The sequence below is a fragment of the Oreochromis niloticus genome, linkage group LG12 (assembly GCF_001858045.2).
Source record: "Oreochromis niloticus isolate F11D_XX linkage group LG12, O_niloticus_UMD_NMBU, whole genome shotgun sequence".
NCBI lineage: Eukaryota > Metazoa > Chordata > Actinopteri > Cichliformes > Cichlidae > Oreochromis > Oreochromis niloticus.
Genome location: NC_031977.2, coordinates 31,966,994 through 31,985,014, shown reverse-complemented (window position 1 = coordinate 31,985,014; position 18,021 = coordinate 31,966,994). Strand labels below are relative to the sequence as shown.

Sequence of the window (18,021 nt, the reverse complement as noted above, 5' to 3'; positions counted from 1 at the left end):
ACACATTTGACATTTATCAGTAAGTGGTTGTTTTGTTAATACCTTTAGTTAATGTTGCACAGAGTGCTGCAGAGGAACACTTTACTAGGACATGTGCAAGCTGTGGCATAAAATCCACTTTCAGACATTTCTACTATTATTTCACAATATTGTTTAGAGAAAGATTGTTCAGATCTGCTCCTTACTTTGAGTATTGGATGTTTTCTGTCCTTATTAGTGTGGAAAGTGTGGCAAGTTACATAAAGTCAAGCAAAACTGATTATTTAGTTTTAACTTTTCAATAGAGCTGAAGTGGAGGGTGAGAGAGCCTAATCTATCTGCATCCGCCTCTTTAGCTTTACAAGAACCAGAAAACTGGAGGTAAGAGGGGAGAATAACACACTCTCTCTCTCACACACACACACACACACACACACAGAAACCAGTGACAGCTTGTGTGTCTTTTTAAGAGAGTGGATTACAGCTCTCTCTTTCAGTCATTGATCTCTGCTGTCAGGTCTTCACTTACTGCTCTGTCACTGTCCACACACACATAAATACACACACACACACACATATATCAGGCTATACTAAATAGACGCTCTTATTTGTTACCCTGGAGCATGGATATATGTAGCTTTCATAGATTAAATATTTAATAATTAATTTTTGCTTTCGAGCTCAGGAATTTGAATTTGGACGTATTTGTGATTGATGGCTGTTAATGAGGGACCTGCACAGCCTCAATCAACACCCTGGAATGCGCGCATACACACTCACACACACACACACACACACACACACACACACACACACACACACACACAGAAGGAGAGACTACAATTTACCAACAGTGTTTTGACCTTCTGACCTAATTACAGAGAGTAAATCTTCTCCTTGTCTGGACCAAGAGCAGAGGTACTCTGTGATATGTGTGAGTGTGTGCGTGTGTGTGTTTGCAGACAGGAATGCATTTCAGCTATCAGTTAAAAACACTTAACTGTCGCTCTGAACCAACACTGGCATGTAAATGGCCACTTCGCCGTCAGACGACGATATGAGTGAGACAAGTGTGTGCGTGCGTTAAATGCATTTATCACTTTGTGTGTGTCAGTAAGTCACTAATGCAGCTGTGAGTTATCATTTCTGAAGGCGTTACGACACTTCCTCTATCACACACACACACACACACACACACACACACACACACACACGGAAGCATATGGGAGTGTGTTTGAAGCTTTTATTTTAACACAGAACAGTTTTGTTTGTTATGAAATGAAGCTGCTATTAGGTGATATTTGGTGTGACAGTTCAGTTTTTCCATCTTCAGTATGTCAAGACACACACACACACACACACACACACACCCACAAACCAAGTGTCAACAGACTTCAGACTCTGAATTCTCTCTGCAAAACAACAAAAACTATTTTATAATGGACACTGTATATGTAATAAGTGTGCGATTCAAAAACTAAAACATATTTGTAACTAATTAAAACCTCTGGAACTGGATAATTAATACCATAACCTTTGTGTTCTTTAAGGTCTTGGGGGGGGGGGGGTGGAAGACTGACTTCAGGAGTGAGTTATGACTGCTGGGAGGAAGACTTTTGCATCTGAGCAATGTTAGGTTTCTAAATGTTCTATTTAGGCCCTAAAACACTGCAAAAAAAGAAAAAAAAAACCCAAAACAGACGCAAACACACTAGAAACATAAATTTCTCTGTTACCCAAAGCAACGTCATATTGTATGGTTACATTCAAAATGAACACTACAATTTTATGGTGTTAAATGATGTGTAAAAACAGTTAGGGGTTCAGGTCAGGGTTAGAGGGCTGCTCACAGCATGAAAAGAAATCAAAGTCAAAGATGAGGGGCTTAAACAATTTCCTTAACACCATCTTACAACATAACAGTTTCCCTCTTTTGGGGCATTTTATCTATATTTAAGATTTAAGATCTTTTAATATATGCCATGTATTTAATTCCAGTTGAATGACTGTGTTTGAATCATTTTAAATTGATTTTGTATTTTTTTGTCAAAAGCAAAAAGCAATGACAAATATTTACTGTATGTCCTGAAAGTAGCATTAAAGGGTGAAAAATGTAAAAGTTTTTTTAAAAAAGTGCAGTTTCTGTACTGCGAGTTGGTCTTGGCCTCCACTTGGGGCCAACTCCAAAAGGGAGTTAATCTCCACAGACTTCCATGTTAAAATGTGCAAATTTAATACAGAAATAAAAGTGCTTACAGTTATTATTATGGTCTTTACAACTAATTTTCCCCCTTCATAACAACTAATGGCTAGAGTCCATCTCACCTATTAAAGGGCAATTTTTTTTAAATAACGCAACCACTTCAAACTTATGAAGGCTTAAGGTCACAGGTGTGATTCCTGTGATTGACAGGTATTAGGCCACCTATTTGTTGCATCCACAGCTTTTATGACATCCCATTTTAAACAGATCCCTCCCTTTGCAGCTCTAACAGCTTCCATTATTCTGAGAAGGTTTTCCACAAGATTTCAAGCAGCGTCTGTGGAAACTTTTGCCTGTTCATCCAGAAGAACATTTTTAGGGTCAGAGTTCAGGGCTCTATGCAGGTCAGTCCAGTGTTTCCACACTAAACTTATCCAACATGCCTTTATGGAACTTGTTTTGTGAACTGGGGCACAGTCATCCTGGAAGAGAAAAGGGCCTTTCCCAAACTGCTCCCACAAAAATGGAAGCATAGAATTTTCCAAATTGTTTCTGGTAAGCTGAACCATTAAGATTTCCCTTCACTGGCGCTAAGAACGCCAGGCTAAAACCCAGATCAAGATCAGTGATCAGGGGTAGCCCAACTTTTGTCTATATGGCGCATCAGCTAGGCCTCATCTCCACTGTGTGCTGTTGGTTCATTTTGGAACATTTTAAATACAATTATTTGACAAATAATATGGGATAATGTATCACATTGCCCACCCAGGAATTTTGTGGGGGGTTTCTGTGAATAAATTCCTAGTATTTTTGTTCATTAGCATCAATTAACAGGAAATTATCTGTAAGTAACCAGCCAAGCATGCTAGAAGTAGCTGACTGAACAACTTAATATGCCACCATCTAATCCTTATATGCTATGCTAACCCCCCCCCATATGGTGATGGTAAAAACAGAGGCTTCGAAAGAAAAAGACCCCCAAACACACAATGCACACACACACAAAACACTATGTAGGTATTTTTTTTTCTGCAAACCTGCAAAGTTGAAGTAACTGCAAGTCGCAAGTCACAAAATGTAATCGTGGTATTTATAGCTGAAAACAATAAATCACAAATTTCCCTGTGAGGGGTTTTCCAGACTGTAAATCACACAACAAATCTGCCCTCAGACCCTTCATGCAGAATTAATGACTGTGCAATAAGTTTTAATACTTTTATTTTGATGCACGATCGATCACACAGGTAAGGAAATCCCAGAAAGATGTATATATATGAGTGACAAAGCAGTTCTCCCAGTGAAAATACTACATCCAGATGAACAGACTTCCTGGGATGTTATATGGATAATGAACCAGCTTAACCTGTAAGTTTCCAAAACCTTTAAAATCAAAACTACACAGTGTGTAATTTAACGTCATTGGTAATAATTGAACTAAAACATGAGAAAGCTTACATGCTAATAAGTATGTAGTCTTGATAGAGTGACATTAAACCACCAACGCTCTTCTTTTATTCAGAACTCAGTCTGACCAACCACATGCTTTTCTCATCAGCTGACCACATCTGTCAGCTGTTACAAAAGACAAACATCAGCATCAGAAAAAGTCAGCCTCTCCACCCTCTTCTTCTTCTTCTGTACTAAACGCACCGTTTTCTTCTTCTCGTTCTTCTTTTTCAGTCCAAATCCTGTAAAACTGTTCCTGAGAGCGGATCAATGCTTGCACACTTCACTTTTACAGCTAATCAATGATTATCTGCTAATTCCACTGTTATCTGCTCTCTTCATCTGCCTCCTCCTCCTCCCTGTTATCTTACCATGTCTCCTCCTCCTCTGTCCTCGCTCACACCGCTCTCCTCCTTCACCTCTTCCTCCTTTTTCTAATCTTACTATAAAAGATCTCTGCATTCACAACTTGCACAACTGACTTGATTACAGGACTGTGGGGCCACGTCTGCAGTGATTTTGTATCTCTTTTGTCATTTTTGTGTCTTTGTGGTCATTTTTGTGTCTTTGTGGTCATTTAACCTCTCTATTTGATTATTTCTCTGTCTCTTTGTGGCAATTTTATTCATCTTTGTGTTCACTTATGTGTTTTTATGGTGATTTTTGATCTTTATGTAGCCATTTTGTGTGTCCGTGGTCATTTTTGAGTCTCTGCCATCATTTTGTTTCTCTTCATGCTCACTTTGTGCCCCTTTGTGGCCATGTCTGTGTCTTAGTAGTCATTTAAGACCTCTGGTAAATTTTTGCTTCTCTTTGCACTCATTTTGTGTTTCTTTGTGGTCAGCTGTGTTCATGCAGGCCTTTAGTAGCCCTACATTGTCATTATCTTTGTCTTTGTGGTCATTTTGTCTCTATTTATATTCCTTTAGTATCTTTTTTTAGTCATTTATTCATTGTTGCTTTGCAATTGTTTTGGATCTCTTTGCCTTGATCTCTTTTTCCTCAACCTTAGACAATACGTCCCATAAGGGTACTATTCATATCTGTACACATTTGATTCTCCTCGTTATTGTCACTCTGAATGTTAAATCTTCCATAGCCACATGATTTGTTCAGCCTGCCAAAAATAAATGGAAGGTTAAATAAAGCCACAGTCCTGCTTATTCACCCCATCTGACACACTGCTATTCAATCGTTCAGTTTCTTTAAAAACACAACGTGTCGCTGAGGGGTCCATTTTTCAGCACTAAGCCTTATAAACTGTGCTGCCATTGCTGCCATCACCACCGCTGCCATCATGCCCAAGAGCAACAGTCTGGGCCTCTGCACACAGCCAGAGCAGCCTCACCATCTGAAACTGTGTTTTCAGCAAGCGGCGAGCAGAGTCATAAATCTGAGGGCTAATAATCGCTCAGAGAAACGGATAATATTTGGATAACCGACCCTGATTCACCTCAACGTCAACAGCAGAAAGTTCTTGTCTGGAAGCAGAGGTGCTGCTTTCTCACACAACAGTAAGAAGCAGAGGGGGGCAGCAGCCCACCACCAAAAGGACAGAGACCACCACCCATTGGAACAACTTTATCTGTGCTGCAGTCCATGGCACAACTCAGCTCCTTCCAACAGTCCTGTTGACCCAAATTACTCAAACCATAGCTCATCTCCAGCAGCTCCTCATCACGCTTAGGTCTGATTTCATTTTACTTTTTCGGCAATTTTTTTTTTTTTAAATTTGAGTTGACTAATGATTCTTTAAATGTAGTTTTAAAGTCTTATGTGACTCGCAGTCTTAAGTGTTTTGAGTGGTCAGTGAGACTGGAAAAGTGCTTGATATAGATGCTTAAAGGTTTCTGCAGAAATGTGACAACCAAGAAGACTGCAATAACTTCAATAAGGAATCTGCTTTTGTACTTTTAAACTTTAAAGTTTTGGCTCTAAAAAAAGCTCTTGCCTCTTTTACGTCAACTTGTTGCCATTTCTGCGTCTTTGCCTTTTAAGAGCCACCCTCCATATTGGCAGGTTTAAGAGCCAATTATTAATGGGCAAAATCTGTGGGCTGCATCTGCCAATCATTGGTAAATTTATTGCAGCAGCCCCTCACGTAGACATGGTTTCAGTGCCTCCAAATTTAGGACCATTTATTTTGTTTGCAATGTGCGAAACAGGGTTTAGATTGAGCATTGTCTGCATCAGTGGAAAAGACGTAAACAAGAGTAGCAGTTCCACATTCCATACTAATGTGGGGCATAATCGCTGCATTCACTGAATCCATTCCTTCAAGGTCAAGAGTTCAGGTTTTTCTTTTAATTTGTTCAAAGTCTGTATTTGTATGTCTTAGCCTGAAACATTCTAATCAGACAGAAACAATAATTTTAGAATGAGTCAGTTTTTCCATGCACACCATGACACATTTTTTTTTTTTAGCTATTATTATGACAGAACAGGAACGCCGGGAGAGAGCAGGGGAAGACATGCAGTAAATGGCCCAGGGTGGTTATGAACCCGGGCCTTATGGCATCTGGGTCACCAGCTCAACTAGGTGGGATAGAACAGCACCCACAACACCCTATTAATTAAAGCTCAAAAAAGACTATTTATATCATCCATGCCTCATTATTCCAGGCCTTCATTTATATTCAAGTCACCTATTAAATCTCAATGATCTAGCCAAGTTTGAAGCACAGATTTAAATTTGTGAAACTTTTGTATAATCACAATCTTGTCACTGCTTCGTTGGATAAAATGAATTTATAAAATCAGCACATAAGCGCTAGCACAAACACAAAAAGTTGCCAAATTTCAAACACAGCAATGCATTTGGCCAGGCTAACAAGTATGCTAACATTTTGGCCTTGTGGCCTTCAGAGCATGAACTGCTTGCTCCTGTCACTGTGCCACTCTGATTTCATCTCAACCCTGAAAGTCTGATAGCTCGACCACAGGAAAGGCAAAAGTCTAGAAAGCTAAAATTGTTTTTTTGGATAATAATATTGAGAAATTGGTGTGAAGATTTCCCTGATCACATTTCTGAGATTTGCATACTGTTTTCTTTTCTGTTTTTATAAATGCTTTTTCACACTTTGTGTCATTTCCACTCTGTCTTTTCATTTCTTCTCCCGTCTTCTTCCTATCAAGCCCTACTGTTTTCAAAAGAGCTAGATCAATAAAGTTCAATCCTCCCTTCAGCAGCTGTCTTCAAGACCCAACCCAGAAGACTGCCTATTGCACATCATGAGGCTGCTTCAGCATCCAGCTGACCCATCTGTGGCCATGACCCACACCCTCTGCTCTGATGCTACTTCTTAAAACTGACCACTGACAGAAAATCCCAGCGTTACTGAGCTATTTAGAGGATTTAAAAACTTTCCAGTACATTAAAACTGTTTTACTTGTTTTTAGCTCCAAACTGAACAACAGTCTCTCACTTCCTTCAGGCCATTTCTAAAGAATGTTTTTCCAGGGCTGACAGCTCATTTGACACAAATCATAAAACTGAATATGAACAAAAATGTTGTGAAAAAACTGGAATGCAGCCAGTTTGATGATTTTGAGCAACCACCAATAACTAATATAATCATAGGGATAGTTGTGCAGAAGGCAGACATGTGCACACACACACACACACACACACACACACACACACACACACACACACACACTGGAGAAAAGAATGCAGAATCGTATATCTTGGGATTATTTTCGCCTTAAATCTTTCTGGTGAGATTAGATAAGAACACATGGCTAGCTTACCTAGCATGGACTCCAGGATAACTTGTTAGCTCAAAAATTTATCTGACACAGAGCAGACACATTGCACACTGGTGCTTTGTTCGATGGTTTTTAAACACTGACCAGTGCTTTCTTTGACAGACAGGTGGGTGATAGCAGAGGCAGCTATAGCTGCTAGCTGTCTGCTGGGGTTCCCCTTCACTAATTGGAGTCAGTGAACTGGACCTCTTGGTCAAGTTTGTGCTGCTGGTGTCTTTGAGTATTTTTAACACAATTATCTGACAAATAATATGACTTTCTGTGTGTTTAATTGTACAAACAAACCATCCCAGAGCTCACGAACCCATGAATAGAGTCACAGTGGTCTGTTCATTTATACAGTTGATGTGCACAACACAACAAAATAAAATTACATAACTTATACACATAAAAATAATAATAATTTAGAAAAACCCCACATTATCTCATCAATCAATTCTAACCATTAGGTGAGATTAAAGAAAGCCAGTGTTTGTACAGTAATATATAAAAAGGAGCTAAAGGATAGCAGGAGTGTTGGTAACACTGAAAAAAGAGAGTCTGCATTAAATTTCACATTTGTTTTCACAAAGTACAAAATTATAGTTATAATTTAAACCATATAATCATACAATACTGCCTGAGGTGAGCTGAAAGAAAGGATAAATGACTGTGGGTACTACAATGAACTTCAAACGTTGGCTCAAACATGTGGCATGAAGAGAGTGGACATGTTTGTACTATAGCTCAGCACAGCAGGTGAAGCCTCCACAGAAACCAGCACAGGAGAGGAAACAACCAGCGGCTCTGACACTGGAAAAACACTCTGATCAAACATGCTGCTGGATTATGAAGAGACTATATACATGTACACACACACACACGCACACAATGTTTTTCTAACATGTAGGTCTGGGTGGAAAACCCCAGTCTTTGTTCTTGAACCCCTGCTGTTACCATGCCTACAGGGTAATGTCACGCAGAGCAAGAAATGAACTGAGTTAACCCGACTCACCGAGTGGGTTTAACCAAACAGCACCAGGCTGAGTGGTGGTTTATGACAGCCACAGTTTGACCTGAAAGCAAATGATTCCCTGAGGTGTTTAAAGAGTTTTTAACTCAGAAATGACAAAAGAAGAGCATGAAGATGGGCAGGAGAGGAATTCAAGAAGGTAGAGAAAGGTCTCTGGACAAAGTTTCGTTTGGGTTTATATAGCAATGGATGGGAAATGGTATGAGATGATGATGCAAATGGACATTCCAAATAATTTCTATCATTTCATACATCCAAGAAAAAAGTGATGCCATACCAAATGACATAGAGGCTGTATTGTACAGATGTACAGATATGAATACAAACATGTCTTAAATTTTCTAGCTTGTCCGTTAGCATGCGATCGGCACAAAAAAGTTTGAAAAAAAAAAAGGTCTACAGACCAATATAAGGCGCTAAACTTCAAACCCAGTTGGAGGACTGTGGATTCTGCTGAATGTTGACTGGATCGGGAGAAGGCAGAGGAAACAAAGCAGGTGTCCTCAGTCATGTAAGCAACTCCAAGAGGTTTCATTGGGAACATAGATGCATAGATTAGTACTAACATCACATCAAAGTAGTACTAATCTACCACCACACTTTTATGTTCCTGCATATACTGGGGTAGCTTTGCACGATTCACAGCTCAAAATAGTCCCTGTTGATGTAATACGAGCCCTGATGCAGCTTTTCAGTTCAAAATGAGCTGTTTTAGCTTCTCCCTCCTCTTCTCCTTTAAGGCTATCTTCCCTTTAAGTCAGCTTTCTTATAGGTTAGTCTTCATAAACAGAAGGTTTGTTCTAGTAGTCTGCTTACAAGTTGAGCTCGAGACCAGTTTGGTTCACATTTCACACCCTGTTGGGCATCTTGGGTACCCTCTAGAACTGTGTGCCCAAGATGGCCCTATTAGGTATATCCCAGCCATTCATGGGATATAGCCAATACAGCTTTAAGTGTTTTCTCTCTATATATGATATCACAGAGAGCCAAAAATTGAAAAAAAAAAGTTGGGAAAACTGGGTAGTAAGAGCAGCAACCTGATCTTTTGGCTCACACAGATAAGTTGTGCAAGGGACTTTATCCACCAACTCCTACGACTCAAAAAGAAAACAGGACCCTCATAAATATGTGCCTCTTGCATGCTAAACGTCTAATTGCATTCTATTGGAGAAAAATTAACGGACCAAAACTGGGGCTTTGGTTACGGGACATGCCCTCATCTCTAGCTATGGAAAAGATAACTTATATTTTGAAAGGGAAGAAGGAGCTGTTTGAAATTGTCTGGAAACCTTTTATATTATACATGGATGGAGTGGACCTTTCACAAGTGTTGGTGGAATCCGGGGAACCTGGAGTCACATAATTTGAAGAGACATAACGTGATATAAGTGATATATCTGTGAGGGATATGATCGAATGACACTTTGTATACTCCATCTGTTTTGTTGGTTTTTGTTTGGTTTTTTTTATTTATTTTTTCCTGATGAATATTCTTTCATATTTCTGTATACGATTTATTTGACCTGTATTTTACCTGTAGGTTCTAAAAACTCAATAAACATATTGTTGAAACAGGGATAAGCTGTGCATACACTGGCCTCATTGTTTGAAACTTTGTCCATAGTCATTGTGAGCATCCAACACTGTAGCAGTTTAAGTAACAAAAAATAAGGAAAAGTCTTCAAAAAAGTGTATATGGACATGACAGAAACTCTCATCAATCAGACAAACACCAGTTTTGCACATTTTCTTTTTAAAGTTTTGTCTATATTTATATAACAATAATTTGTCGTTCATTTATTAAATCAATCACTGAATTCTAAGTTGGAGGAATGCTACTGTCATTATCAATACACATAATAACTTGTTTTAATAATTGGTTGATTGTTTGAAGAATTAATGTCACATCATGGCTAAAAAAAAGTCGAGTGCCCAAAAATCCAAAGATATTGAGTTTATGGTCACATTTGGAAAATTATGTCAGGGCCTTAACGCTTTGTTCCTGGCATCTATCTGACGTCATATTATCAGTGTGACCGCTTCTGCTTTATTAATAAATTCCACCGATAAAAACGTATTTGCCTCAGTGAAATCCAAGCAACACGAAAACCACCATATGGAATTTGCCATAAACCATTTCTGATTATGTAATCAAAGCGATGATGTCAAAAGCGATCAGGCGCTTTAATAAAACCCAGAATACATAAACATGAAATAATGACATCAGTCAAGAAAACATTACAAAGCCTTTACTGGATGCTGTGACCACAAACCACTAAAAACATAAAGTCAATGGGAATTCTGCACTGATGGACGGACAGGAAAACACAAACGGACAGAGTGACAGCCAGGAACAGACAAAGAAAACAGCCTCATGATGCAAAAAGCCAAGATGCCAACAGGCTTTTGGAATTTTCTGAATCCTCATGTGTCCCATCAACATCCCACACTAACAAAATATTTTGCCTCAAACTGAGCAGCTCCAGTTTTTCTTTCTCTGCGGCTCTGAAGTTATGATGTTTGGGGCCGTATTCACCGACTCGGTGCTGACAGCTCATCTAGTCTCTGATCTGTCCAAAAAGAAAACTCCTGTAAAACCCCAGAGGACGAGGTCAGAGGACGGCGCTCGTGTTTTTACTGCACATTCTTTTCAATCAGAGCGTACTCGAGGTTCAGATAGAGAGGTCGCCGGTTCGAGTCGAGAATGAGAACCTGTCACGCTTTCCCGCAAAAAGAAACTGAAACTCAAAGTGGGAATATTTGGATGTGTGTTTGAGATTTTCCACTGCTACATCCAGGATTGTAACAGGATTCCATTTACTAACTTCTTACTAAATCACCTGCAAACAATCTAAAGTTGAGTTCTGCTGTAGCCACAAATAGATAAATTTGCAGGAAGATTTTACATTTCATTTCATTCATATCTTTTGGCTTTATAGTTTTTCTGTTTAAGGATTTTCCTTTAATGTGTTCCAGATATGTGAAAACACTTTAAAAAAAAGGGGTGGACACAGTTACTGGGTCTCCAATAACTGGGTGGATTTTCAGAAGCCAACAAAGTAATTTAATACCAGTTTCAATAAATAAACACACAAACAAACAATAAAAACAAGCTGGAGTGAACCAAGACTTTCTCCCCCGTTTTTTCTTCCTTCCTTCCTTTTCAGTCTGTCCTTTTCTTCCTTTTCCCATCAGCTTCACACCTTCCATTATCCCTTCCTTTCCTTTTCCATCTTCTTTGTACACTTTATTTATCCTTCCCCCACCTCCTGCCTTCCTTCCTTCTCGCCTTTCTTCATTTCTCTGTGCTTTTCCATCACTTACAGCAGCGGTCCCCAACCCCTGGACCACGGACCGGTCCAGGTCCGTGAGTCATTCGGTACTGGGCCGTGTGAGTTGAGGCTCGGGTGTGAAATTTATGGTTTTCAGGGTTCTTATCGGTTTTTATCATTATTTTTTTTATTGTTTTTATCATTAACTGGGTTTCACTGGGTCTTTTCCTGTGTGTCTTTTTTTTGGTACCGGTACTGGTTTTATTTTGTTGTATTTATCTGCGACACCTTTTCACCTCCATCTGCCTCCTTCCTCCCTTTTCACTTTTTCCATCCAACAAGCAGAAAGAACTTTGTGAAGTTTTCATTAACTCGCTGAATATATTTTTTAATCTATTTATCTATAATAGCATAAATCAGTGAATCAGCATTTTCAGAAACCTCAAGGTAAGAAATTAGAGAAACTGGACTGAGGGAACTGCTTAAACTACTCAGTATTTATTTTACTTAATTGATTAACTCATCAATGTAGCCCTAAACTAAACTTTATTACAAAAATTACATTTACATCAAGATAAAGTTGGGTTTTAGCGCTCTCCTCCTGACTTCTCTGCCACGGTGCTGGAGTAGGGAGTGATGAAGCTGCCGGTCAGATAGTTCAAGAATTATTCCACCATAAAGTTGGACTCCAGCACTGAGCTCTGCCTCGGAGGGGATCGATTTGTCGAGCAGTAAAATACTGCCGCTCCAGAAAACCCTCCGCTGTTCCACTCAGACGTAACGGTAAGTGTCTTAATTAAAACCGGCCCTTCTAGGATGCCATGGACAACATGACACCAGCTCCCTGATTGGCTATAGGACAAACATCTCTTCCTGTTTTGGGAGGCGTCAATAAGTGAGTTTAACAACCAGTGAGTTTTAATGGAATCTGTGTGTAAAGCTCCTTCATCAATAGGCCTAATGGCCAGTCGTAGCCTGGCAGCCGGTAATCTGCCGATGGTTAGAGCTGGGTTATCTGACCAGACCAATTTCTTCAGGGTTAGTGAGTTTAAAAAGCTGGTTTCAGACCCCATGGAGGGTCACTGAGAGTTTGTGCCAGGTCCAAATAATGAACTGCAGCAGCAAAACAAAAATTACATCCATGATATTCTTACAGCTTAGCGCCAGAATATTCGGTTTCTACACTTTGTGTTATAGATTTCATTTTAAATAGGCAAATTGTCTCAGATTGTCAGTTTTAATTAGCCTTAATATGCATCTAGAACGGGACCATTCAAACTAACTCTTTAAAATCACCTGTGTTCATTATTCATGCTGCACATCGGGACAAAAAGAAACTCTTGAAGTCTCCACAATCTTTACCTGATCACAGAAGTGTATAACTCCACACACCAGACCAGCCCGGGCATCAGGGACAACAGACATGATATTGATATTATGTTTCTGCCTTGGCATAGATTCACAAAGACATTCGATGGCGCGCTGAGTACAAAGATACACTTGTTTACAGTCCTCTAAAAAGCATGTAACTACCCAACAGGAAGTGATGGCATCCAATTGTTGAAATAGAGTAGTTCACATATTTATGAAACTGCCCCCTGGTGACGATAAACAGCTACAACATGCAGACATGGGTTTGCAAAGCTCTACCAAAAGCATAGCATGTAAAAGTGGAGGAGGAGTAGAAATGGGTTAGAAAATGACCTGCAGACATGGTGGTCATAAATAAATGACAACAGTTGTGCTTATAAACAGTAACTGCTCTCTGTCACTTGGCAGATTAGCTCTTGCAGGTCATACTGTTGGGCACAACAGATTTAACTGCAGCTTCACATTGAGTTCAGCAGGAATTAACATATGAAAGTAAAATCTGCTCAGTGATTGTCTGCATCAGATAAACTCATAAAAACATGTCGTCAGTTTAATCCTCATCACTTTCATGTTCTTTTTGTCCCCCAAGCAAAAACCTGGTGCTCCTGCCGGACTTGGCTGATCATGTCTTCTCTGCCCCCTAACCTCTGACCTGTGATCCTCTACAGCCTCCCACCACCACAACCAGAAGCCCCTCTCCACCCACGTCCTCCTCCTCCACCTCCTGTCCCACTGCGGTCAACAGCAGAGAGACTGATGTCCGGTCAACCGACGTCTGACTGACCTTTACCAGCTCGGCCACACGGGACTCATCTATCTCTGTGTCTCCCTGCATGCCTCAGTCCACCCTCCCTCGCTCTCTCTAATGCTAATGCAGCTGTTTATAACTGCCACATTGACTTTCTCCTGCCACTGTATGTAAATACAATCTGCTCTGATCAATGGACTGAGAGGTGACATGACGCTGACCACAAGCACACATGCACAGAAAAAAATCCACACAAACAGGCAGACACACAACTAAATGCAAAAAGCGAGAACAGGATGAAATTTAAAAACCTATTATTTGTTGTATTACTATCATTTTTATTTCCCCTGCAGAACACAAGAGGAACTCCAAATGATGCAAATAATACAATTACTGCTGGCGTCCTGAATGAGAAGCCTAAAATAAATGAATGGGTCTAACAATTCAAGTTAGTTAATTTAACATTTTAACAAAAGGAAGTCTGGTCCTCATGCAATCATTTCAAAATATGTGACTGACGTGTGTTCGAGCACACAGAAACTCTCTTTTAAAATCCAGCTGAGTCTTTCCAGATATACAAAGTACAGAAAGAGAGAGAGAATTCAATTTGTAGACATCCTAACGTTAAAACGCACATAACATAACCCCCTTCTATATCCTTCCATCATGTGATAACATTGATAATGCGATGGTTGTGATACTAAAACCAGTGTTATAGTCACAGATAAACATGAGGCTCCATGAGGACATCCCTGTGCTCTCCAAATGTCCACAAGACACTACGCTTTAATTCACCAATTGCCCATACATCATCCAAGCAGACTCCAAGTGCACATGAAGAACGTATAACAGACACTTGACTATGGTTTCATGGTTTTTTCACATGTATGTCAGGATGCAAGTATAACCTAAGAGTACCTCCAGCATCTAGCTAGCTGCTTGTTGTTTTTCCATTTCCTCACTGCACTGCTAAAACTCGATTTAATGAGCTAACCACCTGTAAAACTGCACCATTAATTCCCGGGTAATTAAGCAACCCCGATAATGTTATTGATCTCAGTTCAAAGATACATTTCAAAATGTGTCTTTACCAGCCAAAAATAATTAGTCTTCCCTGTATGTATTTTGATTCCTGTGCATCGTAGCAGCCATGAATCTTTTTGGAAGGATTTAATGACACTTATTGCACAAATGCACAAAGCCATGAGTCAATCGTGGGTGCACGCATAGATATAAAGCTCTCCCCTCCTTACCTCCCACAAGTGTCGGGTGTTCCTGACCACTCCAGACTGCGCTTTTTCCAGCATCAGGGGGACTCCTTGAAACGGGCCAATCCAGGTTCCCTGAGGGATCCTCTGAGCTGCACAGATCCCGTAACCCAGACCAGGAACTGTGCTGGTGCACAGACACACCTGCACACAGAGGTCAAAACAACGTGACACCAGCAGCTGCAGTCAGCTAAAGGTGAGACGTGTAGTTTGTTCTGTAGAAGAATTTACTTACAAACTGTAGCTGTGATTTATCATATCATGGTCTTACAGCAGCCTACTTATCAGACATATATCACCCAGTGGAAGTACTAGTTTAACTGTATTTGTATAGTTTTATTTATTTATCTATTGTGTAGTTTTTGCATTGACTGTGTGTTATTTTACTAATGCATATTTTCCACCACTGACACCTCAGTTCATCAACCAAAATGACCCACACCTGTTTGAGCCCAGTTACTGTGATTGACATTGTGTGTGGCCAATAAAAAATAAGCATTCCTCGGGCTTGGACCAGTTAAATGTCAGGAAGGAGAGATGAATGGACTTCACCCGGATACAAAGCAGAGGTAGCCATGATGAAGGTAGAGAGCAATTGGTAGATAAAGATATTACAGTGGTGTACATTTATATTCTTATTATTACATAGTTTTGCAGGCAATACATTCAATTTAAGTATTTTTCAACAAATAATGAACCACTCAAATATCAGAGAAGAAAGGGGGATTTTACTTGCTCTGAACCAAACTGTTTTTAGTTAGAGGCTGTATTTAGGAAGTGGGGGTCACCTCTCTGGGCAGGTCTCTCAGCCAATCGGGGATGTCTGGTAGGGTGACAGGTGCTGCCGTGCTGCTGGTGCCGACGAGCCGGCGCAGAGAGTGAAGAGGGCCATGCATCGGACACTCACCGTTCCTGTTGTCTGCACACATGTCACAACCTGGCAAGGAAGAGAGACTTTTTAACACCAGCAGATGGAAAACTGAAAACAAAACAACATAACATAACTGAAGACATTTGTTTTAAATATGATGAAACTCATTTTTAAAAAGGCAAAAAGTGTTGTTTAGGTCCTGGCTGCAGGCTTTCAATTTTCACTGAAACTGGTGTGTTGTTATGGGTGGGACTTTATTCCAGGCAAGTGTTTACACATGTGTCTTCATTTGGAGATTGGAGATTAACCTTGTGCTGGAAACAACTTGTGTTTCCAGATTTTTAATTAATACAAGAGCATGAAAAATGTGTTGCTTTTGGCACACAATGTCAAAATTATTTCTCACTGAAGATAAACTCACTTGTGCTCACTCACTCTTTAAAATTAATATTTTAATGTTTTGCAGTTTTCTAGCGTTTATTATTTATTGTTGAAAAGAGATAATTTATTTTGAAAATCTAGGAAGTTCCCTGGAATTCCTTTCAAAATTTATTGATAGCATAACAAAATCTCAAAATCCGATTTCTATGTGAACCTTCTGATTTAATAACTGTATGAATGCATTTTATCCATTTGGGCTGTTTATGTAGAATTCCATTAAAAACCTGCAAATTCCATTTTGAAAACACCAATTAAAAAGTTTTAACTGGAAATGTGATTGAATGCTGGCACAGTTATACAGATTTTGTACTGATATATATTCTTTATTAATTACCAGCTATTTAAAAAATCCCCTTAGCACACACATTAAGTTCCAAACCTCCAAATTGCAGTTCATTATGATGTAAGTGGATGAAAAACTGACATATCGTTTTGTATTTTTACTTGTAACTGTATGACTGGAAGAAAATCCACAAAGCAGTCATTGCAAATCTAATCTGGAATCTTTATGTAACAGTAAATAAACACACTTCATGAAGAGATCTGTTACTTCATCGCAGTTTTAGAGTCAAAATTGAGGTACGAATGATTAAATCTTTCCAAGCAGTGGTTAATCCTTCAGACTGAATGAAAAACTGAAACTGAAGAAAAAGCAAAAGAGGAATAAAAAGCAGGAGCCCTGATGAAGTCCAAATGAGGGAAAAAAGTCCTCTCCTCTGTGTTTTTCCAGGTTAAATGTGGCAAGGAGCGTATTGCTGGGAGTTAGCAAGTGTCAACATCTACTCAGAGATGCAGTCTGACAGTAATGGATGTTAATTGACTGTAGCAACATAATGAGAGATTATTATCTGCGCAGAAAACTCCCACAGAGCAGAGCGGCTGAGAGGAACAGGATGTTAATGTTGTTTTTCTTCTGTCTTTTCCAAAATTAAATATCCGTCATTTGATCGACTGACGGCTGCTTTTACACCATGATGGATTGAAGTTAATTAAACCATATTATGGTCATTTATAAAGCAAAAAATGTAACTCTGGGTCACGGTCGAGTAAATGGGAAAAATTCTCCAGGATCCTTCACTTATTAAACGAGATAAAATAAAAACGTCACTTTTATTTCAGCTCAGGGGTAAAAGTAAAGAAACACCACAGAGCAGCCACTTAAGATATTTCCCTCATGACTGCTTCATTCATGTGGGTAAACAAACAAACCAAAGAAAACAAAAGAAATAACTAAGTAAATACATATGTGTGTGTAGGAGTCCTGACACATGAGCCAACAAAAGCTCAAAGTGGAGCCTTGACAAACAGAATAACTGAAGCAGGGAGAAGAAAGATTAAATCTAGAGTGCATGGAAAAATGAGAGGATTTTAATAAGGTGCAGCAGCTAATGTTTGCACATAGAGTATGTCTTCATCAGCGTGTGAGGAGGCAGGGGGCGTGTGGATGTTTAAACTTTTACCCAAAGAAATACTGAACTCTAAGAAGACATATGGAATAAAAGAAAAAAAGAAAAGCATCTTGATTTTTTTTAGGGTACAAAGAGATCTGGAAGGCTGAAAAAAGCCTTGAGTCGCAGGCCCAGAGGCCCGGGACTGGAGGGCTCTGGTCTTCACCTGGAACACGAAAGAAGCAAATTACAAA

The 18,021-nt window shown here is 39.5% G+C and overlaps 1 protein-coding gene and 1 long non-coding RNA gene across 3 annotated transcripts in view; one reads left to right on the top strand and one right to left on the bottom strand.

Moving 5' to 3' along the window:
• prdm6 (PR domain containing 6) overlaps positions 1–18,021 on the bottom strand; it is a 146,316-nt gene that overhangs the window by 115,680 nt on the left and 12,615 nt on the right. For both annotated transcript variants that reach the window (XM_025897015.1, XM_003444504.4), the window contains exons 3-4: positions 15,856–16,004; positions 15,053–15,211 (exon numbers count right to left, since the gene is read on the bottom strand). In XM_025897015.1, coding sequence (XP_025752800.1) covers positions 15,053–15,211; positions 15,856–16,004 — 308 coding nt within the window. The remainder of the gene's footprint in view (positions 1–15,052; positions 15,212–15,855; positions 16,005–18,021) is intronic.
• LOC102079188 (uncharacterized) lies at positions 15,122–15,952 on the top strand. Its single transcript, XR_001224330.3, has 3 exons — positions 15,122–15,263; positions 15,486–15,651; positions 15,825–15,952. It is a non-coding gene; the product is annotated as an uncharacterized LOC102079188 (long non-coding RNA).